Source organism: Patagioenas fasciata, chromosome 1, assembly GCF_037038585.1.
Source record: "Patagioenas fasciata isolate bPatFas1 chromosome 1, bPatFas1.hap1, whole genome shotgun sequence".
In the NCBI taxonomy this organism is placed as follows: Eukaryota; Metazoa; Chordata; class Aves; order Columbiformes; family Columbidae; genus Patagioenas; species Patagioenas fasciata.
Window position 1 is genome coordinate 28914170 of NC_092520.1, and position 20730 is coordinate 28934899.

Sequence of the window (20730 nt, forward strand, 5' to 3'; positions counted from 1 at the left end):
GTTGTTGTCAAAGGAAAGCATGAGGAAAAGAATTCAAAGAAGATCAAGAATGGAAATGCAGATCATCAGGAAATAAAGCTAATGAGGGCACTGTGTTCAGTTTATCAACAAGTGGAATCAGAAATGATCTAGTAATGGTGTACTAACACCTTTACAGAAGAGAAGTTCTGGGTGATAGAGGGCTCTTTGGTCTATAGCAAATGCTTGGAAATTGAAGCCATGAATATTCTAATGAGAAACTACAGATTTTTAATTATGTTAAATAATTAAATACTTGATTACCAGATGAGTGGCATAGTGGAGTCCTAATCTCTTAACATTGTTTAATGCAAACTGTCTGTTATTGGAGAGGATAGACTTTAAGTGGGCACAAGTTATTGAGCATAATTAAAGGGAAAAACTATGCGGTCTGTGGTCAGATGGTTTGACAAGAAGGTTCCTGAGTTCATGAAAAGTGATTTTCTAAATTTGATCATAAGCATTTACATGTGCATTTAAATTTTCCTTTTCATTTTTCATTTTCAGGGTGGCATTGGTTCAGCAGAAGAGGATTTGGCTTTGACAGCCTTTGTCACTATAGCACTGCAACATACTCTACAGGTCTACGAGTCACCTGATGTGGTAGGAAGCCTGGCTGTTTATCTTTAATTCTGAAGGTTATTGCACAATGGTATGTGCACCCTAATGTCTTAAAGTACTGCAAATGAAGTAAAAGTCTGGTGTACAGGAAAAGATGCTGTGGCCGAATGTACAATAAGATGTTTCGAGCTACGCACTCCATTGCAAATTAATCACATTGCCATTAATCACTAAGCAAAAATTATTAGAATTGTCTCAAAATTACTAAAGTGAAGTATTCTAATTTTCTAATACTCTTACCAGCAGTAACAGTTAAGAGGTCTGAATGACCTTTTCAAATGGATCCATTCTGTTTTCACAGGCACAAGTGATTAGAAGAGCAGTGGCTTATATGAAAAATCAACTGTCAAAAAATACTGACTGCTATTCTACAGCTATCACTGCTTATGCTCTGACACTTGTGAATTCTGATAGTGAAGAAGCCAAGTTTGCAAATGAAAAATTAAGGGGCTGCTCTGTTCTTGATGCAGGTACTGGTAACCATTCTTAAACATTCAGCTAGAAAGCACTTTTTCTAATTAACACACTTTGGGCAGTCCTATATGAATGAAACAAATTCAAATGAAGACCACTTAATTTTATAGAAGTGTGTATGTATACATGTAATAGACTTAATTATTTAAATTACCTAATCAAATATTTCCATGTTGAAATTGTACTATGTAACTTTTATATTTAATATTACTACAAAGTAATAACTTAGCAGGGTGAAGTTTGGATCATAATCTTATCTGATACCATGGTAAACAGCCATTTACTTTTTTTGCTTCCTTTGCTGCCTACCAAAGTTTCCACACCCCTGCAGTGCATTAAAAAAAAACCCAACCAAACAAAAAAGGTTCAAGCCAGCTGAGAATAAAGAAACTTCTGATGGGTAAATAGGAATGAGCAGCTACATACAGCACTAGTCCAGACTCGATCTGTGATCAAGAGAGAAGATGTATTTTCCAGCCTACCTGCTTTCAAAGCCCCCCACCAGTTCTGAGGGCTTTGTTCCAGCTCCAGGTGGACATCACCTCTTCCCCCCTGCCCTGGTGTGCGGCTGTGGTCAATGCTGAGTTGGTTGTGTGGCTGCAGTGGCACCATATTAATTTCTCCCAATTTGTTCAGTAAATACATTATGATTAAAAAAGCCATAGTTTAAACAAAGGGAAGATGCTTCTCCTTAATCAAGACTGGACTTATGGGCATAATTAATACTATTGTATCTTGAGGCCCACCAGACACAATCCTACTGCTCCATCAGATGGACCTTGCTGTACAATGGGATCATTAGACTGTGATGCCTGGATAAGTCGAAATTGAAAATTGTGGTTTTCCTTTTCCATTATCTCTGCTTCCCAACTGATATGTTGCTCTCATGACAGCATCTGTGTTTTGTGGTTCCTTGGTGCTATGACATGAAATATCTACTGTGTAGAAATAATTTTTGTCAAATGTCTTGACCAAGGGGATTCAAGACTGAATTACTCTTGCAGCAAAGCAGCAGCGCTACTGGGGAAACGGCAATGACGCAGTCTCAGTGGAAACCACTGCCTATGCATTGCTTCAAACCTTGCTCCTGAAAGACATGGAGTACGCAAGGCCTATTGCTACGTGGCTGACAGAAAGAAGAAACTACGGTGGAGGATATTGCTCTACACAGGTGTCTGACCACCAGTCCGGGTGGAGTTTCAAGGGGAGGGAAGAAAGTGGAAACCCCATTAAGATTTTTTCATTTATATTTGAAAGCATCATAACAGTTAATCCTGGACTACTTTGGTGTATGAAGCACTAAAGATTTTGGTTCATTAATAAAAAATGGGCCAAAATAAAATGGTTATAAACCAGTAAAGATCCTTTGTCTTTTTGAAGATTTATGATAATCAAAGGTTGGAGCTCCAGTGGTTTTAGGATTTTAATGCTAAAAGAAGAAGCTGGGAAAGGAAACTAACAGTCTGTGCAGGAAGGAATAGGCAGACAGAGGAGCAGCAAAAGCAGCAAAAAGAATTAAACTGAGGAATAGCTGCAGGTGACTGATCATGTCATCTTACATGTGGTTGTAATAACCTGGCATAATTTTTAAGGTTTTTTTGCATTTCTTTCTCACCTAGGACACAGTGGTGGCCCTAGAAGCACTGTCAGCATACAGCATACAGACAATGAACACTGCTTCCACCAACCTGACTGTTAAACTGGGAACACCTGGAAGACAAAATGACTACAGTATTACTCTGACTGACACTGATGGAGCGATTCAGAAAGAGCTAGAGGTGCACAGCCATCCATTGCTTCAAGCTTTTTTACCTCAAACTGGGTCATATGGCCTAGGTTTTCTCACGTTAAGCAATCATGATGTAGCTGGTTTATAATAATTTTTAATGATTTAACTGTAAAAAAAAAAAATCAACAGATGCTTAGCAGTACACTTTAGAGGCACTTTCCTGCCTCTTTGAGGATTTTGGTGACAGGAATCTCTTCCAATAGTGAAGAACAGCCAGGAGCCCAAGTCTTGCTAGGGAATGAGGAAGAAGGGGAATATTCTGATATTCAGCGTGTTGCAGCCTGTGAAAGTGTCAAATCCAGGGTGCAGTAAGAGAGTGAAGTTGGGAAAATATGTCTCCTGAGCCCCAGACTGGCAGAGTAAGATGCACCAGCCCAGGACATTAACAATCTTGGGAGACCTGAGGTGCCATAACTCCTTCCATAGCTAAAGGTTTTCCCTTGTTCCAGTTCTCAGGGGTAAAGCTATAGAAGATCGTCAAGACTGCAGGAACACAATACATCAAAAGATGAGCAGAGATTAATTTATTTTTTTTTCCCCTTGGTTTGCAGTTCGAACTTGGCAGAAAACTTCAAGTGTCTGTACACGGCAGAGGAAATGGGACAATGAGTGTAAGCTGTAAATGAGAAATTCAGAGTCCAACTGGATTTCTTCTAATCCCTTTTTGAAAACACAGTGAGAAATTACTCTCCATGGCTTCATTCTTTGTGCTCCTACCTCCAAATTTCTAAAGTTCGGAGACTACAGTCTTTCCTGTTTTTAAGTCCATGAAATGTCAATGCTAATAGAGGTGGGTGGAGTTTGAAAGACCCCTCTGTGATTGGGAATGGAGAGTTATCTCAAAGGTCCTACACCATTTGTGATTTGCACATGGTATCTCTCCTGCTTATACCTATGACAGTTCTCTGTGACTAGTCTGTATCTTTGGGAGATGGATGTTTCTCTCCACACTCCCATGTCCCATCAACACTTGCTGAAGTCCGGAATGAGCAGATCCCTCATCATTTAAGTGATATTTTTAGTGCTTTGCTGTTTGTCTGTTCATCTTAGATACTAAAAGTGTACTGGTCTACTGAGCTGAAGAACAACTCGTTTAGCGATTTGGTTTTGACGGTGGAAGTGGAAGGGAACACTAAGTACTCTGGTGAGTGAAAGGGAAGTGACTGGGTCTCAAAGGTGACTAATAACACTTAATGGATTTCCAGCCTTGGGAAGTGGGAATAAGTGAATAAAATAAGGAAAGAGAGATGCCTCTGAACTCTGCCTAGATACTGGTTTGTTCAGGTTATTAGTATTTTTAAATAGTTAAGTAACTGAATGACTGTAGGTGCAGCAAATGCCTAACAGATACACAAGTACTATTAGTAACTTTTTAATTAAGAGGAAAGTGAGGCAAACTCCTTTCATGGTGTTGGTGGCTGCCATGAGGGGAAAGCCCAGTTCAGTTCCCTGGCTAATACAGCACTTACCATGTGGCCTTAAAATTATTTGCAGTAGACCTGTCATAGGTGTTTCACATGAGCAAGACAGTGTTTTCCATCCCCTGAAGTGTGTCGTCATCATCCTCTCTGCCCTCTGGAAGAAGAGATAGTCCTTTATGTATCTATGCATAGCCTGAACACCATTCTTATCTAGATCTGTTGGTTTTCCTTACTATAATTATCCTTAAAATTTTAACACTGAATGAATTAGAAATAGTGAGCAAACTTTTAGAAAACCCATAGAGATGGCCCACTGATATTTACTACTATACAAAAAGGAGCCAAATTACCAGGTCCTCAGTCAAATTTGTGAATGATTGATCATTTCTGTCACCTCCAGAAGCTGCATACTATGATGAAAACTATGATTATGAGGAGTCGATTGCTGCAGAAAATGGTGCGTTTGAGCACCTGCCTGAAATACAGTGGTTTGATAAGCATAGCAGAAGGAAAAGGGATGTGATCTCTCCCAGTAAAGCAGAATTGCTGCAGTACAAAGTCTGTGTCAGGTAGGTCTGCAACATCAGCTCTTCATTAGAAAATGTGGGTTTTTTTGTAATTCTTCTCAGTCACCCTCTTCATATGTGCAAGCTCGGCATCCAACCTGTTGATCTCCTGTAAGTATGTATACCTGGTGAGTCTGCATCCTCGCTCCCATGGCAGGAAAAAAGGTTTCCACACAATGTAGTATGTTTAGACAGCTCACATAGACCTCAAATGTCCATTGCATGTTCTGCCCCAAAACTCTGGGGAAAATCTAAAGCACCTGGCTGGCTAACAGTTTGAAAAAAGTCCTTTTTTAATTTAAGATGATACAATTGGAATATAGTAATAACACATTTACAGAGTTTCATTGCTTTCTGAAGAGATGCTGTTGCTTCCATTGTGGTCACACTCCGGCCTCATAAAAATGAAAAGTTGTTTACTAATACCTGGGGAAAGAAAGGAGGCAGAAGGGATATCCTGTTGTGGCAATCAAGAAGTAGGCAAAGCCGGAGCTAGTGATAAATAAATCCTCCCGTGCAGAATAAAACTGCTTTTGCTCCATTTCACAGCCTGGCAAGGGTCACAGAAGCCAATGCAGTGGCTGTCCTGAGTTCCCCTTGTAGGGAGGTGCAGCGTGGCAGAAGCAGGTTTTGCTCCCCAGTAGAATTTATATTTTCCACTGACTTTTGACAAAGCTTCAGAGGCAGTGGTTTTTATCCCTCCTCCCAGACAGCAACATGAACAATGGCAGAGGAGGACTGGAGTCACCCTAATTCCCAGATTTCGTTCTCCCTAGTTAAACATTTATTCAGTGAATTGTGTGCTGGCTGAAGCATAATTTTCTCCGTGAGTTGCTATGTAACGTTTATCAACTATTAGAGCCACTGTTCTGTGGGACACTGCTAAGTGTTAGGGTGAGGCTTAAACAATAATGTGAAACTCCCCTTATTGCAGTTAAGACACAGGAGAAAAACTGAAGGCACCGACTACATCACCATAATTCTCCTCTGAACCCTTGGTACATCCCTTATGAGGAAAGGAAGGTGACAAAATAAAAGTTTCTGAAATATCAATAAGTGTATTTAGAATATCTTATGGGGAGGCACCCTATGTAAGTGCAGAACAAATTAACTTTCCAGCAATGACACATCTACCTGATTTTTGAGACGGTGAACTCAGAAAAGATTGGAAGTCCAATATATTTACCTAATGGAAAGTTGGAGCAATGAGGATTTTCATCTTGGACAGCAAAGGTGATATAAATTTGACTTTGTCCATGAAGAACTTGGATAAACTAATTTCCTATCTTCACTCCAAGTAATAGAGAATAAATACTTTGTCAGTGTTGCTTATCTTCCCTATCTTCAACAGTGCTTTTATGGCAGGATGAAATGTCCTTTGAAGGAGATTGTTTCTGCCTATCAGCTATACAGAAAGCCTAGATGACATGCTCAGGCAAGACAACTGGGTTTTGGATGGTCATTTGACTAGTTTAGATGACTAATTTTGCCTCATGACTCTTAATGAGATGGGCAGCTAATTTTCATTTAGGAAAGTTAAATGGAGTGGAAATTTTGTTTCACCGTTAGCAAACCTGAAGAGCCAAACACTTCAAAGCAAGCTGGCTGTTCAATGCAGATGTTCGCAGGTGACAGTCTCCCTTTTAAAGGTCCACAGGTTCCAATGCACCAAAGATGTCCCTGGTTGATCTCTCTCTGCTGAGTGGCTTGGAGCCTGACACAAAAGATCTTGACCAGGTTAGAAATACACTTTTCTGTGCAACCTTTTATAGCTTTTCCTGTAGAAAGTTTGTCTTTTGAAATCTTTCCAAAGTCCAGAGAATAAAGAAGGAAAAACAGTTTTTTGAATAGCTATATTTTCATTGTTCTGGTTCTCATAAAATGTGCATTGAATACAAAATACAAAAAAATGAAAAGTTTGTGGTGAAAAGGGTTCAGTCCTCTTAGTCCCTTGTAAGAAAAATTAAGGCAAGGCTCAGCGAGGCACTTAAATACATGCCTGTCGTTAACATATATTGTTGTCCCCACTGTCACTGTTGTCCCATGACATGCCAGGACAGTGTGTCCTCTGCTTGCAGGGGGGAAGGCAAGCACAGCTTTAAGAGGTGGTTGCCAGCAGGACACAGTGACAGAGAGAAGGGCCACAGCACTCTGCAAAGGTGGCTACAGACTTTTGGGTTCTGGAGCCTGCTCAGCTGGGGAAGGTTTGTCCAAGTTCATGCTCTCAGGAACTGTCTCCTTTAGGAAGGAAGAAAGATAACAGAATAAAGAAAACAGCTGAACAAAGCCAACCAGAATATAGAGGGTGGTAGCAACAGTTTTCCTATTATGCTACGTTTTTGCTCTGATTTGTTTGTTTGTTTTCCTGCAGTTGGTGACATCTTCAGACCAGTACATTCAGCACTATGAGTACAAGGGAGGAAAGGTTTTACTCTACTTTGGTGAGGTAAGCAAATCCAATTATTTTCCAATCTCTGTTGTTTCAGATAGCATATATAGACTTCTTTTTAAACCTAATCATTAATATTTTTCACACTACATTACCTTCCTGTGATTTTTATCATAAACTGTTACTGAACAGCTCTGTTGAAAGAGGGAGGAGGAGGGGAAGAAAGGAAACATGGACTTTCATCCTCTGCCTTTCTGTGTTTCAGGAGATGTAGTCAAGGTTTGAGATTTGGGCTTTGGTCACCACCCCCAGAAAAAAAAAAAAAAAAAAAAAAAAGATAAATCCTTCCTAGTCAGAAAATAGGCTTTTTGTCCAAGATTAACAAAGTGTTAACTGGTGGTCCTGTAAATTCAACACTGACACCTTGCATGTGAAAGTTCAGTATTTCTGAATCAAGAGTCACATAGTGACAAATAAATGTAAACATCAAACCCCCTAGTTTCCGTGTATATTTCCCCATATTTTGGATAATGACTCCACTCTACACCCACTTGAGTTGCTCCATCTCCACAGCAAAAGCAGTGAGGTCCCTGGAGAAAGCACACACAATGCAATGATTTTTTAAAACATAAGACAATAGACAAATGAAAAATCATGAATGTTATTGCTGCTATGAATATCCTAGATAAACCTTAACCTTAGATTTTTACTAAGGAAAGTTGTATATACTGGTGGCCACCAGTACAGGACAGGCTGTGAACATATATGACACCCATTACTGCTGTGCAAGGTGGCTTTAGGCAAAAGCTGAGAAGTAAACCCTGAAGTAGTGATGACGTGAGTTCAGATCAGACATTTTCAGACAGAGAAGACCTGCACACATCTCACAAAACTACCTTTACCAGGCTTAGTTGACCCACAAAACGTTCCAATAAAATGAGGGAGGGAAATGCTTTCTTCAAGTTGAGGCTACAGCTATCTGGATTAACTCACCTGTTCCATCAGAATCAAGCATTCAACAGCTGGTGCAGGCACAAAGGAGTAAGGCACTGACTGGGGAGAAAGAGTTACTTTACTCATTGTAACTGTTGTTCCTTTTTCCTCCAGATCACAAGTGGACCAGATCCAGACTGTATATCATTTGGGGCAAAGCAAATCAACCCCATGGGCTTGGTTCAGCCAGCAAATGCCGTCCTTTATGACTTTTACAACCCTGGTAAGGGCACAGAAAAATTATACATAACTGACTGAAAGAGAAACCCTCAAGAGCATCCTCCAGTCTATGGAAAGGTGGTTTTGATGTTGTTTGTGGAACCATGTGATTTTGTCACGTGTTAAAATAACCTGCCTTGAATATTGTCTTCTACTACCATGGCTTAAGACCACCTCAATAGAGATCTTCTCAGGAAGGATCCGTTACTGTAACTTGACCAAAAAGACAAACTTTTATGCTCACGTGTTTTTAAATCAGGTTTCCTGAGTTCCTGTTTCTTGTGGTGCTTTTAAGAATGTTCCACTCTCATTTTCTTTTTGGTCAGGCTGTCTTTCTACGCATCTAAGATACGCAACCTTAGAGGTTTGGCATATGCACTGTGCTTGCTTGGGGAACCAGTCTCACTCCACATTCAAAGAAGGTCAAATGCCAATCATGCCCAGTTGCCAGAGTTATGTAAACAGTGTTTGAAAATTAAGTTATATATCTACTTTGCCTGAAGCTGAGAGATCCAGGACAGTTTAGACCAGGTTTAAACTAATAACTATTGGTGATCCTGTCTCCTTCTGAAACAGTGCAGTGTTCACTGTAGTTCTGTGGTCTAAGGATGTTTTTAAAATGGCTGCAAAAATCACTGAACAGAAAAACAAACAAACAAAAACCACTCTTCCAAAAACAACCCAGAAGCAACAACCCAGGTGTTATTGCTCGGCCGAAAGGCAAGGTGATCCCTGTACTCCAGGTTCCTGGGCTAAAGGTCTTTGTGGACTGCTGATACGCACCTAACCTGTTGGTGCTCTGATTTCTCTGGACCACAGGAAAGCTGGGCTGCAAATGTAGCTTCTGCTGCACAGGGTTTTCCACCTGAGCCCTCTGAGACAAACAGTTTTGTTTCTTCTCCACAGACAGAAAGCATAGCATATTCTACAGCGCTTCCACACACAGCCCCATGCTTTCGAAGATGTGCCAGGCCAATGTCTGCCAGTGTGCAGAAGGTAAGGAATGACTAAATAGGCTGGTCTAAAAGAAGATAGTTACTTCTACAAACCATTAACATGGGAATTACTAAGTACAGAAAAGACCATTACAATTATCCTAATGCATAATACATAACACAAAGCACCCTCTAGGATGTTCAGAACCAAACTGATTTTTTTTAGATATCCAGGATTGATTTGATAGTTGTGTGTAATATATATATGTTTCTGTATGTAAAAACCCACCACCACACCTTTATTGTATTCTCTGTTATAATGTTGAGTGAATGAGTATTTGTAAACCATATCCCTCCAAATATCCATGCTCACAGAGACAGATGTATCTTTTATTTTCTTCACTCTAGGTCCCTGTCCAAGACAAAAATCAACCTTCAGTAAAGCCATAACAAAAACCACACGCTTTAGTTTTGTTTGCTACCAACCTGTTGCGGATTACGGTAAGGCATGAAAGACAACTATCAATTTAGTTTAAACACAGTTGTTTTTTTCTCAGATTTGTGGGTTTATATGCCCAGATCCCTCCTTAAAATGAGCAGGATTTCTGTATCTGGCCTAGAGGCTGAGGGGATGAAACAAAGCCATGTGCTAGATCAGTCATCAGATGGGTGAAAAGGACAAATAAAGGCCTCAGAAAGATGCAGTGGGATGCCTGGGAAAGGAAGCACGGAAAACATTATGTTACATGGTTTAGAAAAGACCCATGGTGTGAGCACCCCCATCCCCTACATCCCTAATGTGATGGGATGGAGATAAAGAGTAGGCTTTGCATGGCATCCCAGAGCTCAGCATCTCCTTCTGTGGAGATGGACAAATATTTTCTTCTTTGTTAACTTGCCTTTCTGGCCTCTTTTCTGGATGGAAAGTTGGAAGAGCTACTGAAGGAAAACCGGTTCATCAGCTTTGGTAAGTTAGATGTTAACATAAGGATAGAAAAAGAAAAAAAGTGAAAACCTAATTATGTATGAGTTTCTTTAAAAAATACACAGAAGGGATATAAATCCAGAGGTTGTTGATTCATACCTGACTTTCTAAAAGTATATTAGTTATACAGGATTACTATCCTGTTGTCTTTCATACCCCCATGATTTTTGAATAGTTAGCCACTGGTCTCTATGTAGATATCTGGTAAAAGCAAACCTATTTTCCAGTTTCTGGATGCAGTTTCATGTTTCTCTCTGGCCTCATACAGTTTTTGTCTGTTGCAGTGTATGAGGTGGAGGTCCTTAGCAGTACACAGAAGAATGTTTTTGATTACTATGACGCCAAAATCCACAGAATCCTTAAATTCAGTAAGTATCAAGATGTTTGGCTCCTTTCATTCACCTGTAGGAAAACTGAGTTGATGAAACATTAGCCAGTATGAGCCACGCAGATGCCTCCTCTTGCTGCAGAAAGTAGGGTCAGATATATTACACTTCTACACTAGGCTTACAAGAAGACTGATTTCTTGCAAGGCTCATTTGCTGCAACTACCTCACTGTTCAGTTCAGCTCTGGGGTAGGTTGCTTTGGTTCACACTGTGCAACAATCCCAGAGCACATGAGCTTCAGTCCTTTCAGATGAAACTAAACTAGAAGACACATTCCAGCTGCATTCAGTCCACGGTGCCAAACTGAAGCTAGTCTAAGATCAACCCTCCAAAAACATGCATAGTGGGGATATTAGGTCTTCTGCATCAACTAATTTACTTTATAGACTGCTGTTATTGATTCATGGGGTTTTTTTCTACTATAGACATATCCACTGACCTCTGTTTTGATACTAGATGAAGATTGTAAGTGCTCATTACTCAGTTATTAAGCACTTGGAACCCTTGCAGAACTGACTAAGCATTATCCACAATGACTTTCCCGAAGTCAGTGAACACAGGAAAACTTCTACAACCTCATTTTAATAAATGTGATCAGAACAAAGAAGCATTTCTGTTTCTGTAGGTGCAGTGTAAAGATTTGCACAGCTCTCAGACAATGTCCTTTTGCAGCTGTCCTCACATGAACTGTATCAGCAGCATCGGTGAACACTGATACTCTCCAAAGAAATTTCTGGAGAGACTGTCACATGACATCTCAGACTTCAGCTGCTGTGGTGTCACACGGTTGTCAGTTTTGAGTTTGGCAGCCAGAGTTTGGCTTTAAAAAGCAACTTCAAAGATTTCAAAATCTTCCCTGTCTGGAACAAAATAATTAAGTCCCTTGATCTTTGCCCAGGGGTCTGAGAATATCACTCAGTACTTTATGGCACGCCACTTGTGTTCTGTGCCCAATGCTCAGTTCCTGTCAGAAAACTGGGTCCACACTTTGTGAATCCAGAGAGAGCATCTGTCACACCCAGGGCTTTCCATATACAGCAAAATTACAGTGTACCTAGTGATCAAAACACTGGCTGTGGGAGATTACAGCACCATGATGGAAATTACATTAATCCCTTCAGAAAACCTACAGGGTCTAAAGGATTTAGATCTCTGGCCCTAAATGCATTTTTACTTGCAACTTGCAGGCAAGCACTAGAATTATTTTATTGGCAGCTGAGAGAAACATCCTTTGATTCTGAAGTTGAAAGGAAGAGATGACTTTTCCCATTCCCACCCCCTCCCTTTTGATCCCTTTAAAATCCCCTTTGGTTTGTGCTCTATGAGGCAGCTGATGAGCATCAGTAGGCTATGAAGACTGTTTGAGCAGCTTGGGAAAGGCTGGGAAGAGGCATGAAGCCATGACGATGAAGAAAAAGCAAAATGTTGCATCCAAAACAGTTCATGACTGAACTACAGTTGTTATCTTTTGTATTTTCCGTGGTTGATTTTAGTGAGGTTCATCAATGTTGCTATCACCCAGGGCAGGTGAAAATTAGTATGGTAAATTATCATTTTCTGGACTCCTGGCATTATTTCAGTATCAATCCTTGCACATAAAGGGTTGATTCGGAAGACAGATAGAAACACTTATTTGTCTTTGGCAGTCAGTAAAAGAGAATTTTGCAGATATGTATTCCTCAGAATGTTGTGATTATTAATAGAATTAGTCTTGGATGGCTAATATTTATACTGCTCTATGAGTCCTTTAGGGCAAAGTATGGCCCATGCAAAATAGCACAGAATCCTTTTTTTTTCCCCACAGTTTTTTTTATTTCCCATTATATAATCTAAAAATTGAAGTAATTATTTCCCTGAAATTCTGTTTAAACACTTTGGAACATTACACTTTTATTGTATTTTTAATTGGAGATTTAGAATTGGAAATTACATAATAACTTCTTAAAGCAATAACTTGAATGAATATGTTCTCTGCAGTCTGAACTGTATTAGGTCATTTGTGAAGCATATGAACTGAGAAACACCATGGTAATTTAAGCACAATTAAGCTGAGGCACAACAGCATCATTTTTTCAAGTAGTTCTCATCCATTTTTGCATTCTTTGAACAAAATGAATATACGATGCACCATATAGCATAGGAACAATAGAAAGGTCTTAAGTTATATGAGAAAACGTACAGTACTCTATTATTCTTTGGGAAAGTATAGATGTAAACCAGCATATAAGACTGAAGACTGAGTTTTCAGTGGCCTATAAGTACCATGTGCAAAATTAATGCAAGCTTTAACTAAGAAATAGATAAGGTCCTCAGCGTCAGGTTTCACAGACTAGCACTCTACATCAAATTCTCTGAAATTTTATTAGTGTTAAAATATTTTACTTCAGTTTTTTATTCTACTCTTAGGGTTTTATTTTGAATACTAGACTTTCCATATTTGTAATACAATATTTTAAAGAACAGAAGGTCCACAAGGGTCTGTTAACTGATAGGAAGACTGTGGTGCCTTACTTGTAATTTAATAAGCTGGTTTGATGTTGAATTTGTGACCACAGTTGTGCATGACATTTCACATTATAGTTAGAAAGAGAGTAAGAAATTAGAATATTGCTGTTATTTGCATTTTTCAAATGGACTTTGAGATCAGTTGTTCTAGCCAAACACCACAGTATTCTCATGACCTGTGGTTGGTCTGATGAAAAAGCACGTTTCCAGCTCTCATGTCGGTGCAGTACCTGAGTACCCTTCTCTCCTGCCTTGGATGCCCACTTCTATAACAGGCAATGCAGCTCTTAAACAAATAATCCTCCGGGCCAGAATACAGACCAGAATCTTCCAAGTTATTTTAGTGTGGAGGTCACTAAGTGTATGTCCTACATATCAACTTCAGACAGCATGGCATAAAGGCTACATCAGTGAAGTTCATGTTAGGTGCAATAAGGAGAGTGAGTTAATTCTGCCTGATGCATTGTTGAGCCTCAAGACATTTGAATTAAGTTTGCCAGCTTCTAAAACTATGAGCTTGAGCAATCTAAAATATAACATGTTTTCTTTTTCCTTTGACTTTTCCTTCAGTCATTGAGATTTAAACAAACTCCATAAGGTCTTAAAGTCCTCTATATCAAAACAGCTCCTTCAGTAAACACTGAGGAGGCAAAGACAAGCAGCTAAGACAGAAATGGCTTACTTCTTGTCAGGTAATGTTAAGGGAAATACATCCTACCATAGCATGGCCATTTTTTCCCATGTCAAGCCACAACTCCCAAGTGAAATTTTACCTTGGCTTTGCAGTGAAGTAAATGATCACAAGGGTTGTGTCCTGTGGGCTACAGTTCTACTATTTATTAGAAATGTCCATGGTGTTTTCTCTTCTCATGCCATAGCTAATGATGAAAGCATCCAAGTGGGCGCCCACCGACAGTTCATAACACGCTCCACATGCAAGTTAGACCTGGTTGCTGGCAAACGGTACCTGCTCATGGGGAAAGATGGGCAAACGGTTGATTGCCACAACAAGTAAGTACATTAGTTTCTGACCAGCAGCAGCTGCTATCACAGACCGGGAATCCAGAGGATACTCAAGCTGTTCGAATACCTCCAGAAACCAGAGAGATGGTCAAATTTCTTAGGGACTGATTCTGCTGGCTTTACTAAAATGCAAAGAGGACCACTCCGTAGGCAAAAGGGTGGCTGTGGGGAACAGCTGAGCCACCCAAATCTATTGGCTCATGTATCTGTACAGAGCCTGGTTCCCACACTTCTCAGAATCAAAATCTGGCCCTGCCTTCAGTAGGTTAAAAACTTGCAGCTAGAAACGGAGAATGGGAAACACTATATGGTTCCGTCTTCTGTAGATGCCTTATAAAACACTGTGTTTGCAAAAGAAATGGAGGGAGCATGGCTAAGAGCAGCTTTTAAAGTATAAGTAAGCAAATAGGATATTCTTTTCATTTTCATTGTCACACTTTAATGAAAAAGGGAATTTATCTGAGAGGCACTTTAGTCTGACACTATCAAATATTCAATGAGGAAGACATCTTAAATGTTTCATTTCCCTGCACAGAAAACAGAGAAAGGTATTGCCTCTGAAAGCTTCTAGGAGGGAGATCTTCCCAATCAAATTCTGAGCACCAGTTCGTAAAACCTTAAAGTCTTCTCTCTCCATCTCTGTATGGGTGAGCACTTAAGTCAGCAGCCTGCTTCAATAGCAGTCTGCTAAAGTCTGAAGTCTCCCAGCAGAGGTGTAACATCTGAAATCTTCTCCAGTCCAGTAGTAAAATGCCAGAAGCTACACAGCTCCTCACCACAGAAAAAATATTAACCATTTTGGGATACTCTGTTGAAACTAAATTCCCCTCACAGTGTCCCATTAGTGAGCTCTGGGGGTTTTGTTGCCACTCCAGAAAACTCTAATAGAAACTTACCCCAAGTTTACCTGGTGCCACTGAAAATGTGAGTACAGCCAGGTTTGTCCCAGCTTGGAACTGATTCTTCCTAAACTTCAAAGCTTAATTAACCTGCTGGTGAAACTAAGTTTCAGGCAAGTATCTTGGCTAGTACATCTCCTCCTGGTCTCAGAGATGCCTTGGTGGAGGGATGAAACCCCACGGGGTTTACGCATTCCTGTTGCTCCACGTCAGCAGCAATGACACTCCTCCTTTCCCTCTTGCACGCAGGATGCAATACTTCCTCGATGCACAAGCCTGGGTAGAGAAAATGCCAGAAGACAGCGAATGCCGCACCACCCGGCACCGACAAGCCTGTGTTCATCTGCAGGACTTCTTGAACACACATGACAGCCTGTGCTTCTTGTGAATAATTCCTCTGTTCTCCACGTCATATCCATGTGACTGTGACTCAGCTCCTTCCTGAGTTTTTCTTGCAAAGTCTGTACATCAGAGTGGCACTGAAACATTGCAGAGCTTCTTCTGTTGCTATATGTTTTGCTGATTGGGGTGTCTTCTTATAGATGTATGAATATGGGCATAATATAACAAAAATTGCAGTTACTCTACTAGTTATTGTGTTTATTGTCTCTGACACTGGTGAAGTGAGAGTAGGAATTTCTATGTCCCTGATGCATCATGCAACATCTCAATTATCCTGCAGAGGATCAAATGAAAAATCATTGTGCTTGCAGAGCTGATTAACTCTTGCAGTCATTGTCACTGGCCATTAAGGTGGCCAAGAAATATGCATGAGTCAGAAAGAAGAGTGGGCATTTGTGGGTTTACTAAGTACAACCTCTGTTACATTGCTGCTGAACACTCAAGCTTCAGCACATAATTTCTGATTTTAATGATTTAGGAAATGTGACTGTAATCCTGGACACATGTTATCTTCCTTTTATTACAGAGCTTATAGAAATGTCAGTGACCGGGCAAAATCCAGCTGAAGTCAGTAAAGCAAGTGGTAATTTCTACTCAAATAAGATAAATAATAGACTTTTCCACTGACGTACCAATTATCCAGTAATTCTGCACAGCAGAACATGGAGCCCTCCAGGTCAATAATATCCAACATGATGTCTGTTCAGAGGCTACAACAACTTTATGGAACTCTTGCCAATCAACGCCAGTGTCTCCTGTGTGTCTTTTCTACTGCCTTCTAAATTATGATCCCCATCCCTTTTTTAGGTGGGTACTTTACTAAACTTCTTGGTTTGACAAAGTCATACTACAGCAACTTCCTAAAATGGCACAATGCTGTAAAACACATGTAAAAGCACACTATGGGTGAAAGACACAGCACAGCCCTGAAGCACTGGCAAACTCTTCTGTGCTCATGGGCACTACTGCAACCCACGTCACCACCGTGTCCCCACTTTGCCAACAGCCACACTCCTGGCTCCTGTACAGTGGGTACAACAACCTGCGAACACAAGGTCTAGTGGTAAAAAGAGATGAGAACCAAAGGCCTGACTAAGCCATCTGCTATTGCAGGCCCATGGGGTCCCGTGACTGGAATGGCACCTGGTAGGGGCTGTGGGGACACCAAGCCCAGTGTTTGATCAAGTGCTCTCCAAAGTGCCCCAAAGAAGCGTTCATGAGGATGGCACAGCCCTTTCCCCCACCACGTCCTGCTCAGGACAGAACCTGATGCAGCCTCTGCGGGGGATCAGACACACCATCTCAGGGCACTGCCCCAGGTGGGTCCTGGCCAGGCATGGCAGGGACTCGAGAAACATGACATCTCTAGGTGCTGCTGATGGTGCTGGGCAGAGAGATGGTCTTGGAGATGTGTCACTGGATGGCAGATCCAGTGGGGCTTCTGCCTGTCCTGAGAACTCCCGGGGAAACACCTGGCCCAGCCCAGCAAGCACACTGGCCATGGATAAGGAGGCGGGATTGTGCCAGCACAGCACGTGCCCATCTTCTTTCTTGTCCCAGAACAGCACTGCCAGCAGTTCCCACCCATGAGTTCCCACACCAAGCTGAGGTTTGACTCAGAACAGGCTCCGCATTCTTCCCAAAGCTGCTCCAATGGCTCATGGCAGGCAGAAAAATTGGGGAGTCTGGTGCTGTGTCCCACATCACCATGCAGACTTCAGACCCAGCCCAGTCCAAGGGACATCAGGAACTGAACACAAAGACCCTTCTGGAGAAGGCAGCATGTCTTCTGAAGTCTCCACAGGGAGCCACCTTTGGTGCAGCCACATTTGGCAAATGGACACGGAGGGCTCAGGGCTACAGGCAGCCATAGGCTTCAACCCACCTGGCTAGAACAGGATCCCCGAGAGCCAGCCCCAGGTGCTGCCTGTGACCCATTGTGGGAAGAAGATTGGGAGCCCAGAGGGATGGCGAGAAGTGCTGAGGTGTGGAGGGAGCCCACAGGACTTTGTGCTGAAACCTCCAAGGGAGGCAAGAGGCCTTATTGAGTGAACCCTCTTGTCACATGTGCTTGGAGACATCAGCCAAGGCCACAGAGACCTGATGGGGCACTGGGGAGACACAGTCAAGGGGTCAGTGACTGGAGTGAAACACCATTGCTGAGCTGAAGACAAGAGATGGGGAGATGGAGTGGCCAGTGGCATTGCAGTAACATCTGTTTGAGCATTGCAGGACAGGACACCCCATGGTGACTTCACCAAGAGAAGGACAGTGATGTCCCTCAGTGATGGAGGGTGGCATCATGGAGCAATGGATTGTGAGGATGCATCCCTTGCTCCTTGTATCCGGGCGCCGAGTCTCACCCAGTCGGTTTTTGCCTGCACACCAGCTGAGCGAGGACGCGAGGTTGGAGTGTTCTGCAAGGCGGTTCCTGGTGCTGAGGTCATGCTCAGGGAGTTCTTCACTGCAACTCTCAGTGCCTGATCCCAGAGACATTCAACATTTTTGCCCAGCCCTGCCCGGTTCATGCAGCCGAGGCACCCAGTTGGAGCGCTTGCAGCAGCAGAGGTGAGCTGAGAGAGGAAACCTCACCCTGGGGAGCTGGGAGCTTTTCCCTCTTGATGGGCCTGGGCATTGCTTCCACCCCTGCCTGGACCAGTGATGGACTGTGGCCTCTCTTCCTCTCCCAGCATGACACTCACTGCTGCAGTGCCAGTGAGAGGGAGCAGCGTGACATCCCCAGCTCCCCACAGCCCACCACCCCACGTGGAAAGCATGGCTGCGGAGCTGGATACGTGCTGTCCAGTCTGCCTGGACAGCTGGGAGGAGGCCAGCTACATCCTGCCGTGCTTCCACCAGTTCTGCTACACCTGGATCGTGCGATGGGCTGAGACCAAGCCCCCTCTGCAAGAGGAGGGTGACTTCCATCTTGCACTAGGTACAGGCGGATGATGACTTTGAGGAGCGGGTCACCCTACCACTTGTACCATCAGTTGTTGTCTGCCTAATAGGAGAGGCTCCCGGACACCCAGACACCTATGGCCTCCATCAGCCTGCAGCAGCCCGGCCACCAGCCGTGGTGCCATGGCCCATGGCTCCAGTGGGTGGTTTCCATGCCTACATCTGGGTGTCCATCTTCCATGTCCACCCCACTGTCCTCCAACCCCTGCTGCCCTGGCTGCACCAGGAGCTGGGGCAGCTCTTAGAGGATGCCCAGAGAATGGCAGCAGTGCAGAGACTCATCATCTCCAGCCTGCACCACTTCGGCCTGATTGAAGAGTCTCTGGTCTGGGTGCTGCAGGCGTCCCTGGGCAGGTGCATGAGGAGCTTTGTCCACCAGCTCATTGACACCATTGTGCGCCTGTTGTCAGATGGGCCTTGAGGACACCTGTGCTGCCAGGGAGTGGGAGAGCAGCCCTGATCCTGCTCCAGGCCCTGCTGCCTCCCATGGGGACCCTCCTGCCCCGAGCCCAGCTCTTCTGGAAGGTGTCAGCAGCCCTCCCAACACTCCCCATCCCACCCACAGGGAGCAAGAAGAGCTCCAGGAGGACCCCGAGGAGGCTGTTCCCAGGCCCTCCACTTCTAGCCAGGGCAGCCAGCGCTCCCCTGGGAGGCCCCAGCAAGCCCAGAAGAGAAGGGCTGGCAGCCCTGAGGAGCCTTCCCAGCCCTGCAAGAAGACACACCACCATCAGTGACACCGGGAGGGTCCCTCAGGGGCTACCACAGCATGGCCCGGCTGGTAACTGGGTCTTCATGCAGGTCTCCAAGACATCCCAGCCCCCTAGATCTCGTTATTATACAATAAAAGTAAACAATAGCTTGAAAACTGCAGAAAAAGTGTCAGGATTACTAACAATGCAGCTAGTGGTATTCTCCCCACCCGTGTGGCTTTCTCTCCCTTTTCCTGATGCAGGGATCTTCTGCAGACACCAGATCCCATGTCGGTATTCCCTTTGCTGCCCCCAAAGCATACTTTGCCCAGCTCTAGGCCTGTGACTATGCTGCTGTTTCTAGATTTGGGACTGAGAACGCTGCAAAAATCATAGAATCACAGACTCACAGAATGATTTGGGTTGCAACGAACCTTCGGAGTCATCTATTCCAACTCCTCTGCTATCAGGAGTGACATCTTCAACTAGATCAGGTTGCTCAGAGCCCTCTCCAGCCTCGCCATGCTACTTTTCCAGCAGGTGTTGGGGTGGTTCAAGTCCCCCCAGCAGGACAAGAGCCTGCAAGTGCAATGACCCCTGTCTTAGATAATTTTGCAGCTGATCTATGCTTCTAAAGCACTTAGAAAATTAATTCTGAGCTCTCTGTGCTTGTGTCACAGGGGCAACCCAAAAGTCAATTTGGGCAGGCAACAAGCTCCAAACAGATGTTATTCTAACTGGAGCTGTTTAACAGGAATCAACTACAAATAGGGTTAATTAAAAATAGTTCAGCACTCCAGTAACATTATACAACACAGATCCAAATACTGGTTGGGACTTCAGTTACTACACAACCGACTCAAGGGGATCAGATCCCAAAACTGTAGAGTTCAAAAATGTGCATTTCCATGTCAAAGTGAGGACTCTCAAGGGTACCCAGATCATTCACCAGGTCGATAAGGTGTCTAAGCCCCTGAGGAATAGTCCTTAAATGGCCAGGCTAAATCTTCCACTCCATACTGCTACTCTGAGGAACACCAACTCAAAAAATTTTTCTAGTGGGCTCCATTTATACTCCAATTGAATCTGAGCTGTGGCCACACCAAGGTGTCTCATTGGTCAAAGGCCCTGTCTGTCAACCAAGGGGCGTATGCATCACCATAATGGTCCATCAGCCTGGAAGTTTCTGTTGCTCTCAGGGAGCGGGGGGGCAGAGTGCATCTGCCACAGCTTGGTAAAGATCTATGCCTTTTGTTGGCAAAGACAATAGAGCCATAGAATCATAATTTAGTTTTGAAGGGACCTCCAGAGGTGGTCTAGTCCAACCGCTGTTTAGAAGAGGTCTAGTTAGATCAGGTTGTGGAGGGCCATGTCCAGCTGAGTCTTGAGTACCTCCAAGGATGGGGATCCCACAGTATCTTTGTGTAACCTGTTTCAGTATTTAACCACCCAC

The 20730-nt window shown here is 43.1% G+C and overlaps 1 protein-coding gene across 1 annotated transcript in view; it reads left to right on the plus strand.

Moving 5' to 3' along the window:
• Window positions 1–15808, plus strand: part of LOC136106776 (complement C4-A-like) — a 59538-nt gene extending 43730 nt beyond the window's left edge. Inside the window, exons 28-42 of the mRNA XM_065847386.2 lie at window positions 526–621; window positions 941–1109; window positions 2118–2284; window positions 2733–2891; window positions 3454–3513; window positions 3953–4046; window positions 4724–4892; window positions 6539–6626; window positions 7261–7335; window positions 8386–8494; window positions 9397–9486; window positions 9834–9926; window positions 10695–10778; window positions 14182–14314; window positions 15475–15808. Of these exons, the coding sequence (XP_065703458.2) occupies window positions 526–621; window positions 941–1109; window positions 2118–2284; window positions 2733–2891; window positions 3454–3513; window positions 3953–4046; window positions 4724–4892; window positions 6539–6626; window positions 7261–7335; window positions 8386–8494; window positions 9397–9486; window positions 9834–9926; window positions 10695–10778; window positions 14182–14314; window positions 15475–15613 (1725 nt within the window). The 3' untranslated portion in view covers window positions 15614–15808. The remainder of the gene's footprint in view (window positions 1–525; window positions 622–940; window positions 1110–2117; window positions 2285–2732; window positions 2892–3453; window positions 3514–3952; window positions 4047–4723; window positions 4893–6538; window positions 6627–7260; window positions 7336–8385; window positions 8495–9396; window positions 9487–9833; window positions 9927–10694; window positions 10779–14181; window positions 14315–15474) is intronic.
• The last annotated feature ends 4922 nt before the right edge of the window (window positions 15809–20730 follow it).